The sequence below is a fragment of the Bipolaris zeicola genome, assembly GCF_000523435.1.
Source record: "Bipolaris zeicola 26-R-13 unplaced genomic scaffold scaffold_190, whole genome shotgun sequence".
Classification (NCBI taxonomy): domain Eukaryota; kingdom Fungi; phylum Ascomycota; class Dothideomycetes; order Pleosporales; family Pleosporaceae; genus Bipolaris; species Bipolaris zeicola.
The window spans coordinates 1-19414 of record NW_006912239.1 but is presented as its reverse complement, the minus strand read 5'-3'; the positions used below and the strand labels follow the sequence as shown (position 1 = coordinate 19414).

The 19414-nt window shown below is 52.7% G+C and overlaps 6 protein-coding genes across 6 annotated transcripts; 4 read left to right on the top strand and 2 right to left on the bottom strand.

Annotated features, from left to right (window-relative positions):
- Positions 1-683: 683 nt before the first annotated feature.
- Positions 684-2541, bottom strand: COCCADRAFT_39847 (uncharacterized protein; the record flags this gene model as incomplete). Its single annotated transcript, XM_007717665.1, has 4 exons — positions 684-954; positions 1002-1472; positions 1525-1842; positions 1892-2541. The coding sequence occupies 4 exons, from the start codon at positions 2539-2541 to the stop codon at positions 684-686; spliced, it is 1710 nt and encodes a 569-aa protein (XP_007715855.1).
- Positions 2542-3161: 620 nt separating this feature from the next.
- COCCADRAFT_8016 (uncharacterized protein) lies at positions 3162-4435 on the bottom strand (the record flags this gene model as incomplete). Its single annotated transcript, XM_007717658.1, has 3 exons — positions 3162-3315; positions 3362-3610; positions 3660-4435. The coding sequence occupies 3 exons, from the start codon at positions 4433-4435 to the stop codon at positions 3162-3164; spliced, it is 1179 nt and encodes a 392-aa protein (XP_007715848.1).
- Positions 4436-5491: 1056 nt separating this feature from the next.
- Positions 5492-5716, top strand: COCCADRAFT_105500 (uncharacterized protein; the record flags this gene model as incomplete). The annotated part of the gene is made up of 1 exon (XM_007717664.1): positions 5492-5716. A coding segment is annotated over one exon (225 nt), but the record flags the coding sequence as incomplete, so codon positions are not given.
- A 564-nt stretch (positions 5717-6280) lies between these two features.
- On the top strand, positions 6281-11286 carry COCCADRAFT_39844 (glycoside hydrolase family 2 protein; the record flags this gene model as incomplete). The annotated part of the gene is made up of 8 exons (XM_007717663.1): positions 6281-6667; positions 6715-7246; positions 7299-7564; positions 8511-8635; positions 8699-9956; positions 10018-10135; positions 10191-10426; positions 10522-11286. The coding sequence occupies 8 exons, from the start codon at positions 6281-6283 to the stop codon at positions 11284-11286; spliced, it is 3687 nt and encodes a 1228-aa protein (XP_007715853.1).
- A 2021-nt stretch (positions 11287-13307) lies between these two features.
- Positions 13308-15808, top strand: COCCADRAFT_8013 (uncharacterized protein; the record flags this gene model as incomplete). Its single annotated transcript, XM_007717657.1, has 3 exons — positions 13308-13549; positions 13631-14735; positions 14789-15808. 3 exons carry the CDS (start codon positions 13308-13310, stop codon positions 15806-15808), a joined length of 2367 nt encoding a protein of 788 aa, XP_007715847.1.
- A 1833-nt stretch (positions 15809-17641) lies between these two features.
- COCCADRAFT_8012 (uncharacterized protein) lies at positions 17642-19115 on the top strand (the record flags this gene model as incomplete). Its single annotated transcript, XM_007717656.1, has 2 exons — positions 17642-18809; positions 18874-19115. The coding sequence occupies 2 exons, from the start codon at positions 17642-17644 to the stop codon at positions 19113-19115; spliced, it is 1410 nt and encodes a 469-aa protein (XP_007715846.1).
- Between the last annotated feature and the right edge of the window lie 299 nt (positions 19116-19414).

Sequence of the window (19414 nt, the reverse complement as noted above, 5' to 3'; positions counted from 1 at the left end):
TGGCCACGGCAGTGAGCATCCAAAATATCTAAGAGCATGATTATTTGCAGGCAAGTCATCCAGACACAGGAAGGGACAAGCTCGTCCTATGTACTATTAGCAGCCTTGAGTTCCCCACCTCCCAGTCATATCACAATTGCAACGCCGCTGGTGCACGCAGCGGACCGTGAGGAGCCTAGAAGACCATAGTAAGATCTGATCGACGTCAGGTTTCCCCACCTACCAAACAACAAAGACGGCATTTCCACAGCCCCTTTCTGCTACCAAGTAGGCATGCAGCCATCAGTACTCCCCGAGATTGTCGTTTGCAGAAACCAAGCCAATCCGTCGTCCACCCAGAACAATATTTGATCCATAGCTGCCCAAGCATCACTCCCTATGTGCCGTACGTCATCAAACCAGGCAAGATGTCACACCTTGGAGCCCGCCAGTACAGCCTAAAGGCATGTACTCAAAGAAAAGCAAGAAAGGAGGGAAATGACAAGAATCGGTATCCATTCCGCCAACGCCATGCATACGTACCATGCCGATAAGATCGTACCAGAAGCACAGACCATGAGAAAGAGCCGTAGAAGGAGGTAGAAGACAGATGCTGATCGCGTGCTGTACACATGAGTAACCGGGGCACCTGGCAGAGGGTGGATGATCGTGCGCCCCTTTGTAACAGTGTTACGTACCGACCATTAGAACCTGCTGGCAGCAGCACCCCAGAGAGAGTTGTAAATCTTATCGACAACGTACGAAGCGCGGATGACGCGTCCGTTGAAGCTACGGCCGTTGAGGCCCTGAAGAGCCTTCTCGCCGCCGGACACGGAGTCGAACTTGACAAAAATTTCGCCCTCACTGTTAGTGTCGACAGCAATATGAACGACCTTGCCGTACTTCTTATCACACTCAGACTTGACTTCAATTTCAAGGTCTTTAACCCAGTTATCACCCCAGTTGCGCTGCTCCCTATTGTAGTGTTAGCGACGTCAGCCATGAGACAAGGAAGAACATACTCGTCAGGGTCAAAAGCGTTCTCAATCTTGATGCACTTGGATGCCATGGGCTTATCAACGGCGGGCACGCGTGGCTTGCTAACAACAGGCTGAGCACCCTGTTTCGTAGGCTCGGGGTTATCGCGGCGGGCGAGAGCATCCATGAGCTTACTGCGATCGTAAGTCTTGAAGTTGACTCCAGCAACATCAGTATCGTCAAGAGCAGAAGCACCACTAACGCCACGGTCATCCTTGCTGTGGGTGCGGTCAAAGACACCGCCACTGCCACCTGCGTATGCACCACGGCCACCAGCTCCACTAAAAGCAGAGCCCTGGTAGGACTGAGCTTGCTGGGAGAAGGTGCGGAGCAAGTTAGCAGTTGATTCAGGGGTGAATTTGTCGTTACCGAGACCAACGCGGATCTGGCGACCAGCAAGCTCGAAACCATTCATCTCTGCGAGAGCATTCTTAGCGTGCGAGGGGTCAACAAACCTAATGTCAGGTTAGTCACTATCTGGTACCACAAAGAGTAGTAGTCACTCACTGAACGAAACCGTATCCCTTGGAGCGACCAGGGTTCATCTCATCACGCTGGAGGATGACCTGCTCAAGCTCACCAAAAGGCTCAAAAATCTCCTGGAGATCCTTCTCGGTGACACTAAAGTGAATGTTGCCAACATAGAGACGATGGAAAGGAGCACCGTTAGCCCCAGGCGCGGCGCCACCTTCGGAGGGGCGGGCAGCACGATTCTTCTCGGCTTCGGTAAGCTGGGCGATGATGGGAACACCCTTCAGTTTCTGACCAGTCAGTTCCAGTGCTTGGGGTACAGACTCTTCATCCTTGAACTCAACGTAGCCGACACTGAACATGTTAGTTGTATTCCAAGATGCGTAGTGAATAGAGTGCTTACCCTTTGGAGCGGCCAGTCACTCGATCTTTGACAATCTGAGCCTCGACAACTGGGCCAACTCGCTCAAAGAAGGCGCGCAAGTGGCGGGTCTCGGCACGCTGGGAGATTTGCTGGACGAAGATGGTGCGCTTGTCACGGTCGTCTTCAGTAATTTCGGGCTCGGGCGGAGTGTTGTTACGACGGCTGTTGCGACGATCGTCACCGTTGCGGCGGCGGTCGCGGGACCTATCACGGTACCTGTCATCGACGCGGTCACGACGAGGGGAGCGGGTGCGCGGGCGTCCACCTCCACTGTAAAAGTCACCGCGGTCACGACGGGGTCCGCCGCGCCGGTCTTGGGAGCTGCTACGGCGATGCCTATCACGGTCTTCATCTGTGTCAGCGCCTTTGCTCGATCGGGGCCGGCTTCCTTCTCTTCTTCGGTGATCTCTATCGCGGCTACGGTGCCGGTCTCCATTGGACTCACGATAACGGTCACCTCTTCCCCTGCTCCTATCACGTCGGTCGCGTCGATCTGAGTGGCGGTCGCGGTCGTCTCGGCGGATGTCGACGTCGCGCGCCTCGCTGCTAGCGTTGCGCTCACGGTCTTTCATCTCGACCTCGCGCGCCGTCTCCTCAAGGAGGGCATCAACCGCGGCTGATGTAGACATGTTGTGGGTAGTGCCTAGCGCTCGATAAGTGTGGTTGGTCGGAAGTGATGAGCTTGGTCACTGCAAGATGCGATGTTGTTTGAGAGGCGAGCTTTGGCTCAGATAGTGGATTCAATTAGGATAGTGAGTGAGTGAGTGAGCGCGTAAACAACTGTCACCACAGTTGCTGTATGACGTCTTGAATGCTCCGTATAAACTGCACTCGATGAATCCGTGCTTGATTTGAAGCGTTTGTTGGTGCGCACAGATCGTTGTAGGTAAGTGAGGTGGACAACGGAGAGGCTGGCCCGATTGAGAAAGTCTGAAAACTTGGAGAGGTCTTGGCAAGGGACCCGCATGACTAAGCTAGTGGCTGCAGGCAGCCATTCACGTGCTTGTGTAATGGAGGTACTGCAATCACTAGGGTGCATGTACGGACTAAAACCACAAGTCTTATTGAACATTAATATTATTTCTATGTAAAGGGTTCTTGATAGAGTAGCGTGAGCGTAGCACCAGCACCCAGTAGTGTAAGCGATCCAAAATGATCTTGCAACCGGTTCAACGCCTCCCAATGCCAGGCTTCATGAATGGTGTCAACCAGAGGGGGACAGTAATGATGCGTCGTCACATTTCGATGATTAGTTAGTCTTGACGACCTTGGTAGGACCCATGTCGAGTTCGGTGCCAAACACCCAGTCCCAGAAACGGCTTGTCACACCAAAGCCGTTTTGGTAGTCGGCGAAGTGGTGCTTCAGATGATACTTCTTGAGCTGCTGGTAGTAGGAAGGAAGCCTGGTTCATGTCAGCAGGAGTTCGCGCAAGAAAGAAATACACGTACTTTTGGTGATGGAGAAAGTAGTGCGTCATGTCGTAACATGTGTATCCAAAGACACCACCGCAGAAGGCAGCCACAGCAGCATGCCAGTTCCAGAAAATAATACCATGCGCGACAGACCAGAATGGCGTTGCTAGAGCAGTAAACAGCGTAGGGGGCATAACAAGGCGGTACTTGTCCATGGGAAGGTAGTGGTGGATACCGTGGAGGATGAAGTGGAGGGTAATTGCAACACGATTGTCTGGAAGGTGGCTATTGCATGTTAGCACCAGCCGAGTCTATAGTGAGAGATGATACTTACTCATCCAAGTGGAACAGTCCCCTGTGCAAAACATACTCGATGATTGTCCAGAAACACAAGCCAAAGACCCAGTAGCCCGCCAGTTCAGGTACCGATCGTAGCCCGCCATAAGCCACTGCTGTTCCATACGCTACACAGGGCCACCATATTGTGGGAACAACCCACCAGGGCGTCTTGCTCAAAGGCTCAAGAAAGTTGCCAAACAGCGGAGCGGAATCGCCGCCTTTGTAGTGCCGCGGTCGGTGGACTTGCTCGAGATAAAATTGCTTGCTGAATCCGCCATTCCAGACTTGCATGAAGAGTGGCTTGTTGAGGTCCAAAAACTTGTGTTCCTTGTAGTCTTTGTTGGGGTCCGTCTCTCTTGACAAGTCGTCCTCAGAAGACATTCCAGTCGCCGCATACAGCGGTTTGCCATCCTGCGACATGGCCTTGAGCTCTTGTGTGCCAGCTTGCGAAGGAGGCAAGGGAATGATGTCGGCAGGCTTTGAGCTCTTCACTGCACCATTGATCACCGACTCGGTAGCCATGAAGCCGACGAGGTTCTCCTCGAGAATCTCGTATGCCGAGTCGGAATGTGCGTGGGAAATTTCATCTTTCAGGATAGCCTCAACGTCCTTGCCCGCATAGTCGAGAATGAGCTCGGGACCACCAGGGTGGCCGTCAAGGAAGTCTGTGACATCGTAGACTTTTGTGCCAATGGTAACGTAGCACGACTTGTCGGTGTTGTGGGCGCGCACTTCAGCGGTTGGAATGGTCGGGAGGGTGCGGCCAGGCATTGTGGCAGTGGAGGACATGTAGCGGTGTATTCAGAGTCGTAGAGGGTTGTGCGACGTGTTGGAGGGATGTGGTGCGGATGCGCGGATGGACGTAGTTTATGTACTCAAGAGGCGATTTGCGTGCAAAGACAACGCAGGGTCTGCGGGGAAAGGAGACTCGGTGCGGTGGAGGAAGCCAACTTCCCACAAAACACCAAGGCGTAAGGAAGGAATGTATAGGGTTGGAAAGTAAACAGGGCCGTGGAAAAGTCGTATCCAGGCGTGGGCGGTGTGTACCGTGTATAGTGTGTACTTGGGGATGTACTACATATGTATGCGTCTAGGTAGTGAATTGGTCAGGAGAGCCAAGAGATCGCTCGCCCTGCAGATCTGACCACCGGCAGCTAATGGTGGCGAGACCGCCGGCCTTCTCGTCCGTCCGCCTCCGAGGTTCCGAGATGGCACAGCAACCACCAAAGCGCAGTTGTCCGAAAGGAGATGCAATTTCCTTTTACTGTGGGTTTCCCGCTGTGTGCTTAGATGCAGTATTCTCTTTGTTTTCTGTCCGCACTTGGATTTGCCTATTATGCGCGCAAAATTGGCACACTCGCCGGCCAGGCCAATACGCCTGCACAGTATGACCCGACTTGTCACTCACTGCACTCACTGCACTCACTGCACGTTCACTCTGTTAGCCATGCGAGCCATGAGATAGTCTTCCCAGATGCTGGCGACAGCTTGGTACAGCTTGTCACTATGTAGAATGGTACCATGGGTGGTCCTCTACACACCTCCACACAAATACATCACTCATATAAATAATTGCGAAGCACTCACTCTGCGCCCACACCTTTACATACTACATAGGAAAACAGTTATTTCTGCAGTTAACACATTGCATATTTATATGGCGTGCGAAAGGGCGGTAACGGTGTTGTTTTCTATCTATGCGGACGTGCCAAGCCGAGTTTGATATGTCGATAAGTCTCGAATCTTCTGCAAATAACTACTTGTTTCTCGCAGATATAATGGACCATTCATGGTTTTCATGGCACATACGACCATTGGAAACTGAGAGCTAGCCATCCCGTCCGATCTGGCATATATAAGCAGTTTACCGGCGGATTAGTAGTTAGGTGGGTGACCACTAGCGAATCCCCGCTGTCGTATGTTTTTTTTGTTGTTCATGTGTGTGTTTTTCTTTTTTGCCAGCTTGCCCAGGTCACGTGTAGGGTCTTGGCATGCTCTCAGAGTACCCGCCTCACCATACATACGACCAATATCAAGCAAGGTTGCACATGACCACTGACGGCTGACATGTCAGCTTTTTTAAACTTCACTCGTACGCATCTCCACATGTACACACGTCTTTCCCCTACTCCACATGCCAGGTAGCGACAGCGAGCCGGACCGAATGTTTGAAACGGGCTCGCGTGGGCGGCCACGATAGGCTGGTGAGGGCTGGCCAGCCTTGGTGGACCCTTGTCAGCCAGGGGCAGGCACACCCTATGGCGTCACTGACCGTTATCAAGTTGCAACTTCTCTCCCGTACTGGCAGCATCCAGCAGCCAGCAACCAGCATCAGCCAAGGTTTCAACGTATTTCTTGTTTGCCCTGCATCGCCCCGCCACAATGCCCCCCTTGCGCTTCCCCAGCCTTGCTTTCAAGAACCCTCACAACCCTCTCACCTCACTCCCGTCTTCTCAACATCATTCCGTTGACCAAAGTCCTCGGGTCCTTACATCTTGCACCCTACACATCATTCCCTGAGCACCAATACCTGCCCTGTGACTGCGCACACTGGATGCGCAATCACAGCTCATCATGCCTGCTACTAGCCCTTCAAACAGTGGCACCCAGCCTATAATGCCCGTTTCTATCGCTCGCCTATGCTCCGCATTCTTCCTACTGGGCGGACTGCCTTTGGCAGAAGGGTTACACCACATGGCCATGAAGGCGCCACTGAAAACCAATCGAAGAAAATTGGACATTACCCCCTTGCTCATCACGAATCGTTGCCCCGAGAGCATCTGGCCAGGCATCTCGACCCAATCCGGCTCAGGGCCAAGCGAAAACGGGTTTGAATTGAAGCCTGGAGAGACGAAAAATCAGACCGTGTCTGAAGACTGGCAGGGCCGGCTGTGGGGGAGGACCAATTGCTCATTCAACGATGACGGCTCGGCTGCAGCATCAGGGCGGGGGAAGGCTTGTGCAACTGGAGACTGCGCGGGTGCTCTCAACTGCAAGACTGGTGTAGGTATTGGTACGATTTGCAACAGACCTCTGCTGACTCTCCACAGGGCGATGTTCCTGTCTCGCTTGCAGAGTTTACATTGGATGCTGGCGATGGACACACCTACTACGACATTTCATTGGTTGATGGCTACAACCTCCCAATGGCCATTATCCTCCAACCACTTGAAAATGTCACGTTAGACGACCTCCCCCCAAATCTGACGAATCCATCCTGCCAGGGAACAGACGGCCTGCTTGCCCCTCAAGGCTATGATCCGTATTCGGAAAATCCGAATTTCCTCAGAACAAACTCTTCGTTTCCGCTTCCATTTGACCAAGACGTGGATGGAAATAGAATTTCCAGGTGGTGTCCCTGGGACTTGCAACAAACCCCTCCAGAGAAGCCTGGCGACGGTGTCTATCCCTACCCTGACGACAACATCAAACGACCTCAGTTCAACCCTTGCTATTCCGCCTGTGCAAAGAATAATCGACCCGAGGACTGCTGTACCGGAAAATATGGCTCCCCTAGCTCGTGCTCGCCAAGCCAGTATTCCAAGAACGTCAAAAAAGTGTGCCCAGATGCTTACAGTTATGGTATGTTTCAAATATACTATACAAAGGAACCATGACTAACATTCTGCTTTAGCTTTTGACGACCAAAGTTCGACTTTTATTATTCCATCTGGTGCTGGGTTTGAAGTCGTCTTTTGTCCCGGCGGTCGCTCTACGACAATTCTCTCGACAAGCAAAGATGAGGTGCAGCAGTTGGCACAGCAAGGAAGAGTCGACAAGCAAGCTACCATAAGCCTGATGGGAACTCGAACTAGCAAGGTCCGTAGGAGCGCTGCTTTGACAACGTATCGGCTGGATTGGACCATGCTGGCGGCCGCTGTCATCACTACAACCACTATTGTGAGTGCACACTTTTGGTAGCAAGAAACTACTACAGTGGGCCATCTATGGGTCTGGAAATCGCCCAATGTGGCTTGTACTGTTCCGTGGTTGGATAGTTATATACCCTTCGTCGCGAATCAATTCTTTCATCTCCATTATTCATTGATGCCAGTTGTTTCCCCACTTTTTGTGAAAGGTCCACTTTTTCTTGTGTACTCGGCATCTCCATGGAGTATCCATCTAGGGAAAAATGAAGTGCATCTTACACACAACCTCCGTACCGGATTGTTGTTCAAGATAAACTTTCAGTATTACACTTCGGTCCTTTTGCTCATACAAACGGCGGGCTACATACACGAGACAATGGCAGCCCAATACATATGCCCTTGACTGCACTCTCCAAATTATACCAATCTAGTCCTTTGAGGAAGCTTCATGTTCGGTCTCCAAGAGCGAGAGTGCGATACTTGACGCAAAATAATTATTCCATACTGCATGGGCCATGACCGCCTAGAACACTCGCATCACAGTCGGTAACCCATCCAACACCGCCCCATATGACTACGTATGACACGGAACAGTCCTCGCCGATCTTGTATTGGATTTCGCATTCTGCATCTGTACCGCGTGGTCTATGGACGGGGTGACAAGGCCGGCCTAGCGCCATACTTTCCGACTGGCCGGCGCTTGCCTAACTGCTTCGGCACCGGAGCACCACCTCCGCACACCTAATCCGGACCACCGTTTGGTGTCATGCACTGCTCAATGTGTCTCCGCGCGGCATGTCGTACTCCGACAGAATCCACCGTTTGTTATATATGCTGAAGAAGCCCTTTGGCGTCTTTCAAGAGGACATTGCAACATTGCTTCATTGCTCATTCCGCTCATCTGCAGCTCCGGCAACGATTGAGGTTCACCAACGGGTTGGCCACCTCAAAACGTAACCACCATGGCAAGGAACCAGACTTTCAACGCCCACCGACTGGTTGAGGGCTGGACCTTCAAGCAGGCTGACGATACCGAAGATAGCTGGATGCCAGTGAAGTCAGTGCCTACGAATGTCCACTTGGACCTAATGGACAATGACAAGTATGTTCTGATCTAAGCAAAAAAAAAGAATACTATCGCTTGGAAAGGACTTACAAGAGACAGAATTCCAGATCCGTTTCTAGGTTTCAATGAACTTGAAGCTGAGTGGGTAGCAGACAAGGTGTGGAAGTACAAGGTTGAATTGCCCAAAGTACCTGAAGCACAGCAAGGCACTGTGCATGTCCTAGCATTCGATGGCCTGGACACTTTTGCAACCGTCAAGCTTAATGGAGCAACTATCCTTGAAAGTAGCAACATGTTTATCCCACACCGCATCAATGTCACCCAGAAGCTCAAATCCGACAAAAACGTCTTGGAAATCGACTTTGCATCTGCTCGCCTTGAGGCCATCAAAATCAAGGACAATCACCCGGAGCACAAATGGGTTGGGTTCAATGGCGACATGGCCAGGCTTGGCGTAAGGAAAGCTCAGTACCACTGGGGTTGGGATTGGGGCCCAATCCTTAATACGTGTGGTCCATGGCGTGAAGTCCGGCTGGAAAGCTACGCAGCCAGAATCGAAGATTTGAGGATCGACTATCAACTTGATGACAGCCTCAAGTCAGTTCAGGGGACGATATCGGCAGTCATCGAAGGCTCCTCGGCAGACAGTGTCTGCTTCAACGTGTTTGATGGGGAGACAAGTGTGTTTAGGGAAACGACAAAGATCATCAGCGGCGTGGCGAATGTGGATTTCCATGTCAATAGCCCCAAACTGTGGTATCCTCACGGCTATGGTGGGCAGCCTCTCTACACTTTCACTGCAACGGCCCTGGTAGATGGAGCAGAGCTGCATCAAACATCACGTAGAACAGGTTTCCGAAGAGGCGAGCTTGTCCAAGAGCCCGACGCCATTGGAAAAAGCTTTTACTTCAGAGTCAACGGCGTCGATGTCTTCTGTGGTGGCTCAGACTGGATCCCTGCAGACTCATTTACCCCCAGAGTGAGCGAAGACAAGTACCGCAAATGGCTGGAGATGATGGTAGATGGGTATCAGGTAATGATTCGCATATGGGGCGGTGGCATCTGGGAAGAGAATATCTTTTACGACATCTGCGATGAGATTGGTGTTTTGGTGTGGCAGGATTTCATGTTTGGTTGCGGCAACTATCCCGCCTTTCCGGACATTCTGCGATCAATCAAGGAAGAATGCACGGCCAACGTCACCCGACTGCGACACCACCCATCGATCATCATCTATGCTGGTAACAACGAGGACTATCAGGTGCAAGAACAATTTGGCCTGACCTACGATTACGAGGACAAGGACCCGGAGAGCTGGCTCAAGACTGATTTCCCTGCGCGGTATATTTACGAAAAGGTACGTGCGTCAGACATGCTGGCAGACCCCGAGTCATTGATACTAACGGGCATGCGACCAGCTGCTACCTGACGTCGTTGCCGCGGAGAGCCCGCATGTACCGTATCATCCGGGCTCGCCATGGGGCGACGGGGTCAAAACATCCAACCCCACAGTGGGTGACATGCATCAATGGAACGGTAACGATCCTTATATTGCGCCAGGTTCGACAAACTAATAATTCAATGCATCTAGTGTGGCATGGCAGGCAGGAAAAGTACCAAATTTTCGATACCCTTGGCGGGCGTTTCAATAGCGAGTTTGGTATGGAGGCGTTTCCCCATATCGATACGATCAAGTACTATTGCACCGATCCTTCGCAACTGTACCCGCAGAGCCACATGCTCGACTTTCACAACAAGGCCGATGGCCACGAGCGGCGAATAGCAACGTATCTAGTGGAGAATTTCCGCACCAAGACGGATTTGGAGGTATGCGCCGCGTTCGACGGTTACCTGGTTCATGGTCGAGAACTATGACCAAGTGGGGTCGCAATATAGGCTGTATGAATGCTAACAACGAATAGTCTTTTATCCATCTCACCCAACTCTCGCAGGCCGAAGCGCTAATGTTTGGCTATCAGGGCTGGAGGCGTCAATGGGGACAGGATAGGCACTGCGGCGGCGCACTTGTGTGGCAGCTCAACGATTGCTGGCCAGTCACGTCGTGGTCAATTGTGGACTACTTCCAGCGCAAGAAGCCTGCGTATTACGCAATGCGCAGGGTACTTGCACCCATTGCCGTTGCTGTCAAGCGGGCGCACTTTGATTGGAGCGTGGTGCACGCAAGAGTGCCGAGCACGAGCGACTTTGAAGTCTGGGTCGCGAACCAGAAGCTAGAGGAGGTTACGGCGACGGTTGAGTTGCGGTATATTAGCATTACGAGTGGGAAGGAGATTAAGGACAAGGTGGTCAAGAAGGACGTCAAGCTTGTACCGAACGGTACGACGGACATGTTGTCGGGCACGATTGACAACCGGAACGAGGAGCCGCATGTCCTAGCCGTACGCATATGGGTCAATGGGGAGATTGTGTCGCGCGATGTGGATTGGCCGCAGCCGCTCAAGTACCTGGACTTTGACAGTCGAGGCGTGGAAGTAATACCGCAGGGCGAGACGATTGTAGTCAGAGCCCAGAAGCCGACAAAGGGCCTAGTTTTCGAGGAGCGCTCGGGCGTCCTGATACACGACAGTGCCATAGACATTGTCCCTGGTGACGAGCAGGTCATCAAAGTGAGGGGACTAGGTAAGCAGGATGAACCACTACGGTGGACATATCTGGGCAAAGACTAAAGGTCAGCATACTATGCATACGCATCGGGGCGGGCATGATCGGGAGATGATGATGGGGGAGGGGGGCCAGGAACGGTGGCAAAACGGTGGGATTATGCAGAGCTACTATCAGATTGTACCCAGCCTGCATGGGGACAGGCGGCTACTTGATGGACAAACGTAAGTAAGAGTGAGAAGTAAGAGGATCTGGTCAGCCTGCGTGTCGATAAGATTAAGATTGAAGATGGGCAAACCCGGGGTGCCCCCCCATGAAACTAAGAGCTGTAGGATTTTACCAGATCGTGTGTGTACAATAAGTGTTGTATGCGTGATCCAAAGTGGCTTAGAAGCACAAGAAGTATTATATGCAAGGGCACAAGGAGAGATGAAGACGATGAGGCGGCATACAAGCTTTGGTCGAGTAGAAGTTACAACTGGCGGGTATATGTGAGGCTAGTATAGGCCATGTAGTTTGTGTTAAGGCTAGCCAAGCGTTCCATACGAGGTGTGTCAACGTCCAAGGGTAATTAAACGGCCAGTTCGGCATTGGTCGGCATGCAGTCGTTTAGAGGGGGTCTGGCAAGTGCATGTGTGGCAGCCGCATGCCGCGTACAGGGAGGGGAGGGGGGCGTTTTGTGTGCGGCGAACGGCGGACGGTGTCTTGGTCGGCCCAGGCGTGCTGTCGACCCGGGAGGCGATGGATGGTAGGCCCTGGTACGGGTACGTAAGGGAAGTACGCACATGGTAGTAGCATGGATGTTGTAGCCAGTAGTCTGTCAGCAAGACGGTGGCGGTACAGTAAGTCGGTTGGGCTGGGGAGTCGCTGGATCGCAGGGGTGAAGGGGGCACGAAGGGGGCGCGTGCAGTGTGCATTCACTCACGGATCGGCTGCTGCTATCCCGAGGGAGCGGGTGTATGAGGAAGATTGTGTGTGAGCACTTACGACTAGGTTTGGGTTTAGGTTCACGATCACCAAGAATACGCCCGCTGTCCGGCCTCACGAATACGAGGGGCGCATTACACTACTTGCCATACTTACCATACCGCCAGGCCCAACTGTTGGTTGTGCGATCGAGGGAGCCGTCTGCCTCATCGTGGCGGGAAGGATGAGCCGCACCTTGCTGAAACGACGTGCAGTAGTGCCGCCGGCGCAGTCTGACGGACAGGTCTCTATGGTGCAAGACAGAGGCAAAGAAAGAAAGAAAAAAAGACGAAGCGGGCAATCGAGGACGGCTGGGTGGGATGCGTTCGTGGTTGTCGCAGCGCTTCTTCTGGACGCCTTCTCGAAGGCCTGGGGGAAGGGGAGGGGGCCGGCGGCGCGTCCCATGCCATGCCCATCTCCAATCTCGCTTGGCTGCGCAGACGCAATCGTTCCCGTCCGCCCGTGTCCAACGTTCGCCTGTTTTTTTTCTCCTCCACCTGCAAACCCTGGTTGCATATGGGCCACACCAGGGGGGCGGGGAGTGAGGGTTCAAGGGCTATAATGCGGGGACTATACCCTCACTCGTGGGCCGCTTTGGCTCGTCTTTTTCCATTATCACTCCGGCCTTACTATGCGATCCGCTAGCTGCCGCAAAGTACACCACTTCGACGCGCCGCCCCAAGCATCATGACGGCGCCCGCCTGAGCTGCCAGATGCCAAACCGCCCTTGACCCATTTGCCCTCGACCCAGTTTTGCTGAAGCCTGTCTGTCTGTGGCATGCCTTGTACGAGGCTGTCCCTCTGCTGCCCCCCTTCATCGCATCGTCTCTGATATATCAACCATCCCGGTCTCAACGCCATCCCTAGTCCCACTCGAGCTATATTGCATCTCGGCCTACCACTGGTACATCCTTCATACCCTCTTCTTGGCCCGTTGTATCTCGTCGTCTACCGCCCACGCCACCTCTATTTGACTGTGCCTACGCCTCGACCTGCCTCCTGGGTCCGCAATCACTTGCCGTGCAGACATTCTGCACCGCACATCGCTCCCTCCCTCCCTCCCCTTGTCTGCCGTCGTGCATCGCACAATCTGCCCGGGTACCACCGAAACTATCGCATCATGTTTCACACCTTTCAGTCCTCTGTCGGCGTGCGCCTGCCTGACGGAGAGAGTGAGAGCCCCGGAAAACCATCACGACACCCAGGTTCCCGCCGCATTTCCACCAGCAACGCCTGCGTCGAGTGCAGAAGACGCAAGATCCGCTGCGATGGTCTGCAGCCGTGTGGTCAGTGCCAGTGGTACCAGCACCCAGAAGCATGCGGCTACTCAAAACCCGCCCAACGAGTCGTGCCCAGCAGAAAGTAAGTAGTATTAGTAGTAGTAGAAGTGTACCACACGAACCCCTCTTGTTTCGAACATCCTGTACTGACCAAGGTGACAAGACTTCTCGACAAGCTTTCCAACAACATTGAACAGTACAAGAGTGTTCTCACCAAACTCTATGGAGTAAAGAGCCTCGAGTCATTGACTGATCTTCCGCGTGAAGAGCTCCTGGAATTGGCTCTTTCCTCTGCACCGACAAACGCAACAACATCTCCATCAGCAGCAACCACATCTGCAACAGACTCACAAGTCTTGTCTGAAGCCCGAACAGTGTCTGAAGCCCCTGAAAGTCTCGAGGCGCTTGAACAGGCGCCTCCCGAAGACCCCTACTGGGACGAGGCACGCAAGCACCAGCTCAGAGTCCAGGGTATCTCCGATGATGTAAACGGCCTTTCCATGTCAGTGGACCGGCTGTCATCCTACGTTGGCATCTCTTCAATCACAGCGGCACTGAAGGTCATTATACGGTGCGCTCCACAGGCAAAGTCGCTCATTTTACATAGCCGGCAGGAGACGGCACTCCCGAGCCGTGCAGGCTCCCCAAAGCCTGAATTGACAGACAACAGTCCGGATGCCTTGCCGTCTCTTGAGCAGGGCCAGGGGCTGATCGAAATCTACTTTGACCGTGTACATCCTTTCTTTCCAATGATTGACGAGGGCAAGTTCTGGTCTACCTATCTCTACGGTAACCGCAAAGACTCAGCATGGCTGGCACTGCTAAACATGGTCTTCGCAATAGGTTCGCTTGCATCATCCGGTGCAGACAACGAGGCACACTATGTGTACTTTAGTCGATCGCGACGGCACCTGTCACTGGAGTCGTTTGGGAGCGGCAATCTGGAAGTACTGCAAGCATTGGCCATTATGGGTGGATACTACATGCACTACCTCAACCGTCCCAATGAGGCACACTCACTCATGGGCGCCACACTTCGCATGGCCACTGCGCTAGGCCTACACCGCGAGTACTCGGAGAGAAGTGATGCGAGTGGACAGTTCATTGTACCAGGCGAAAAAGACTCGATTTCTCCTGAGATGAGAAGACGCATCTGGTGGAGCCTCTTCTGTCTCGACTCTTGGGCATCAACTACAACAGGTCGGCCTTCACTGGGCAGGATGGGTCCTTCTATTACCGTCCTCAGACCTGGAACGGTCGAGAATTCTGTAAGTACCAAGGCCCTTGTTATGTTCCATCTCTGTAACTAATCTGCCACCAGGTGCACAGCGTACCGCCCGACAGCCCGCAGTTTATCTCACAACTAAAGGCCCTTCCTCTGACCCATGCCTCTGCGTTTTGCCAGATAGCTACTAGAATACAGGACCGTCTTGTCGAATGCCCGATCCTACCTTCTGCAGAGACAGCTAGCTACGACGCCCATTTGGTTAAATGGAAAGACGAATTGCCGTCCATCCTTTCGAATACTAGCGAGCCATGTCCCGAGTTCCTGCGTCGAGTACGACTAGTTATGAAGTGGCGCTTGCAAAACATTCGGATCATCCTTCATCGGCCTTTTCTGCTCGCCGCCGCACTTCGACGCGCACCGTGGGCTGCTCTAAGCACAGAAGAGAAAGTTGCAGTCAGGAAGTGCCGACAGATTGCCTGCCAGACGATTGAAGATATGAGTCAAGAATGCATGCCTGATCTGATATCCTGTTGGAATGCAGTATGGTTCTGCTTCCAGGCTTGCATGGTTCCACTGGTGTCACTCTTCAGCGATGCAAGCATGCCCGATGAGACGGAAAAGTGGAAAGCCAGCATCGAGACAGCACTGGCGTTTTTCGGACAGGCCAAGGATTGGAGCATTGCTGCCAAGCGAAGCTGCGATGTTGTCACACGACTATATGCCGCATACAAAACCCATGCTTCCACGGTGTCACACCAGCCACAGACCGTCGTATCACCGATCATGTATCCGCAGCAGCAGAACCACCACCAGCAGATGCATGCCCAATTTACGGTCCCAGGAACACAAGCGCCTGCAATGCTCAACACGGACGCCGCCGCCGCTTACGCACAACACGCCGCCACATTCGCCCATTACAACCCTGCCACCCCGACCTGGGCTGCACCCAGGAACGACCCTACCATCCTAAACAACTTCTGGGATGACATGATGTGGGACACCAACATGCCCGACCTGCTCGACCCACCCTTTGGACTCAGCAACGATTATGACTATGCACACGCCGTGCAAGAGTCTGGACCCGGCGCCCCATGCTGGATGAACGGAAATTAGGACTTGTCACTTTGAAGAAAGTACAATACATACCCACCGCCAACCGGATCGTCGATCAGCCCTAAAACGGATGATTATCCGAAATAGGGATTACATTGAACTCTTGGGATTTTTTGCCCATCTCAGAAAATGAGGAAAAAAGGATGAGACAAGTTCCCCCCCCCCCCCCCCCCCCTTAGCCAGGCGGATCCGCCACTTCCCTCGAAGGGACGCCAAAAAAGCACGGATGACATTGTGGCGGAATCTTTTTGTCACGGCCCAATTTAGGGCAGTCCTTTTTTGCACCGAACTTGTGTACATCATCCGTCCTTTACGCCTCGGAGCCTTCTCCGGTCCAGGATACCCCCCGTTTGGGTTTGTAATTGTTCTTTTTTACTTACCCAACCGAAACTGGGTGAGTGAAGCGAGTAAGGGATTAGTGGGGGGATAAGATATTACACGTTAAGCAACCAAGCGTTCCCGGGGGGGTTTATCGTTGTTTTTTCTTCTTCATCTCGTCGTCGTTGCTGTTGCTTTGGGAGTAAGACAAATTTGCGTAGGGGCGGAATGTTCCGCGTTTTCTCAGGGATTATGGCGGAGTGGTTGCTGGACTGGGAGATACTCCGAGTTTCTTTTTGGCTTTGATTACGGGAGACGGCGGTTGTCTTTTTTGATTCTTTATGATGATGGAGGGTTTGATGGGGTGGAATGATGGATGGATGGATGGTGAGGATACACATGGTTTGGGTTTGACTTCTTTTTTTTCTTCTTCGTCACTTTGATTCGCGTTTTTTTTTCGGCTTCTTCTTCTCTTCTTCACGTTTTATGACAGCGTTGTTTTCTTCATCGTCATTTTCTCTTCATACCGCATTGCACGGATGCATCTTCTTTTCTCATTCTCCTTCTTCTCGATTCCCCCATTTATCATTATATCATGCACTTATGTTACAAACCACTTTTTATGATCCTTTCATCCCCGTTTTCGGCGGTAAGCATGTACCATTTAGCTTCTTCATCTTCTTATTCCTTTCTTGTTATTACTTCTTGTGCTTTACACACGTTGGGCTATTCCGTTAGAGATGAGAGGGGCTTGTTTGCATCTTGATACCCGGAATTACTGGTTGCAGCTAAATTGGCATGAAGCGGAGGGTGAGGTTTGAGAGGACAGGGGGGATATAGGTGACTAGAGATATAGGCACGTCACAGCGAACACGTAGCTTAGAGGTAGACAGTAGTGGATACAAAGCGGAGTGGCATTATCCTGGGCGAATATGCATAAACAGTCATGCTTGGCTTCTTGTCCGCACTCTTGGCCTCCGGTGTTCTTGTGCTCTATGTGATGTGCGGAGCCCAGCGGGTGCTTGTTATCGATAAGACGCGGAGTGGCAGGGCGTCATGGCGAGCCATGGCAACAAGGTGGGGGTTGACAGATGATGGTTGGCAGAGCCTACCATTAAGCATCTTACTTACGTGTCGCTTCGCAATAGTAGTGAAAAGTCTTTTCTTTCATTGTACAAGACTTTGGTCTCGTGCAAACTTACCGTGTATAGCATAGGCAATGGGTGACAGCACCTCTCTCCACCACCAATCTTCCCCACGTGCGCCGTATCCAAGACCCAAGCCTAGCCCTTACGCCGTCGATCTTAGCCTAGCAGCTTGGCCACCACCGGACCAATCTGACCGCTGCCCTGCCGTGAAGGGCGACGGCAGTTGGCGATGATGATGTGTACTAGTAAATAGAGATAGGCGTGCTGACAGCCAGACCTCCCTCTTGACCTCTTCATTTCTAACGCTCGTACTTCTCCCATTGTGATACGGCATAACCCTGCGACATAAGGCTACGTCCCTGCAACAATGTCGTCGGAACCCGATCTCCACCGTGCCATATCCATGAAACCACATCCGTTCCACACCCATCCGGATCGCATAGAACGTACATCTAGCCCACACGTTCATCTTACTCCTGCAGGCAGCTCCTCGCACGGCGACGCTGCAACTCGAGGCAAGACAGGCGGCAGCAGCACAGCGATTGACCGCTCGCCCTCCACGTCCACCGACCATCATGCCCGCCATGTCACCGCCTCATCGGCCAATGCCGCAGACGTAGAATCGCAGTCGCCCCCCGCCTATACGCCCGACACAGACCCGTACAGGCTGGCGGCCGCCATCAAGCCCGAATCCGAGCTCGCCCTGATCCGCGCCAACACGTCTCGCAAGCGCGACGGCTGCGGCCCCATCAGCCTGAACGCGAAGTCGCGTTCTGCAAAGAAACTCGAGGAATTCTACTCTGCCCAAAATGAAAACATTGAGCGCCTCCTTAAACCCGTCGATGACCACCGGCGCGCTGCCAAAGAAGAGGGAGATGCAAACCACCTCAAGTACAAAATCGCCGTCATCGGCTCTTTCGCCGCGAATATCATCCTCGCTGTGCTCCAGCTCTACGCAGCAATCTCCTCGCAATCCCTCTCCCTCTTCACCACAATGGCCGATTCCCTCTTCGACCCCTTATCCAACCTCACCTTGATCCTCTGCAACCGCGCCGTCGCCCGCGTCGACGCACGCAAGTTCCCCTCTGGCAAAGCCCGCATCGAAACCGCAGGGAACCTGTGTTTCTGCGCGCTCATGATCACCGTCTCCGTCGTCATCATTGTCGAATCCATCCGCACCGTCGCCGAGCACAGCGGTCCTGACACCAACGATTTCTACCTCCCGTCCGTCATCGCCGTTGCCATTGCCTTTGCTACGAAATTCAGCTTGTTCCTCTACTGCTGGGCGCTGCGCAACAAGTACAGTCAAGTTCGTATCCTCTGGGAAGACCACCGCAACGATCTCTTCATCAATGGCTTCGGTATTCTTACCTCTGTCGGTGGCTCCAAACTTAAATGGTGGATCGATCCCATGGGCGCCATGATCCTCTCCGTCCTCATTATCTTCCTCTGGAGCAGAACCGCGTATTCCGAGTTTCAACTCCTGATTGGCGTCACGGCTGATACGAGTATGTTGCAGCATATCACATATATTTGTAAGTTCCCCGCCCCCTCAAAAAAGATACTAGGGGAATAGATAAACTGACGTCAAGGAAACAGCAATGACTCACTCCCCAACCATCCTCCAAATTGACACCGTCCGCGCTTACCACTCCGGTCCCCGCCTCATCGTTGAAGTAGACATCGTCATGAATCCAGATGATACCCTACGCGCCACCCACGATGTCGCAGAGGAACTCCAGATTAAGCTAGAGTCCCTGCCTGATGTCGAGCGCGCATATGTCCATGTTGATTATGAAACTGATCATCGCCCGGAGCACTTTTTGAAGAAGGAGTTGTAAGGTTTGCAGGGGGGGAAAGGGGGGGGGAGGGATGAAATTAGGAAGTCAATGAATGAATGAAATAAATACATGTACGTTAAGTTTGGTTTTGGTGGGGGATAAGAAGGGGGAAATTGGGTCATCTTTACCTCTTTTGATCTCTTCTTGATTCTTGTAAATTCCCACCTTCTCCATTTGTTGGAATCAATTAGGACTCGACTTTGAGTCCTACTGATCCCCGACACTGATTGGTCGACACGAGCACTGGCAAAGGCGTCGTCACCGCCTATTGGCCCGTGCGCGGAGGTACTGTAGATACT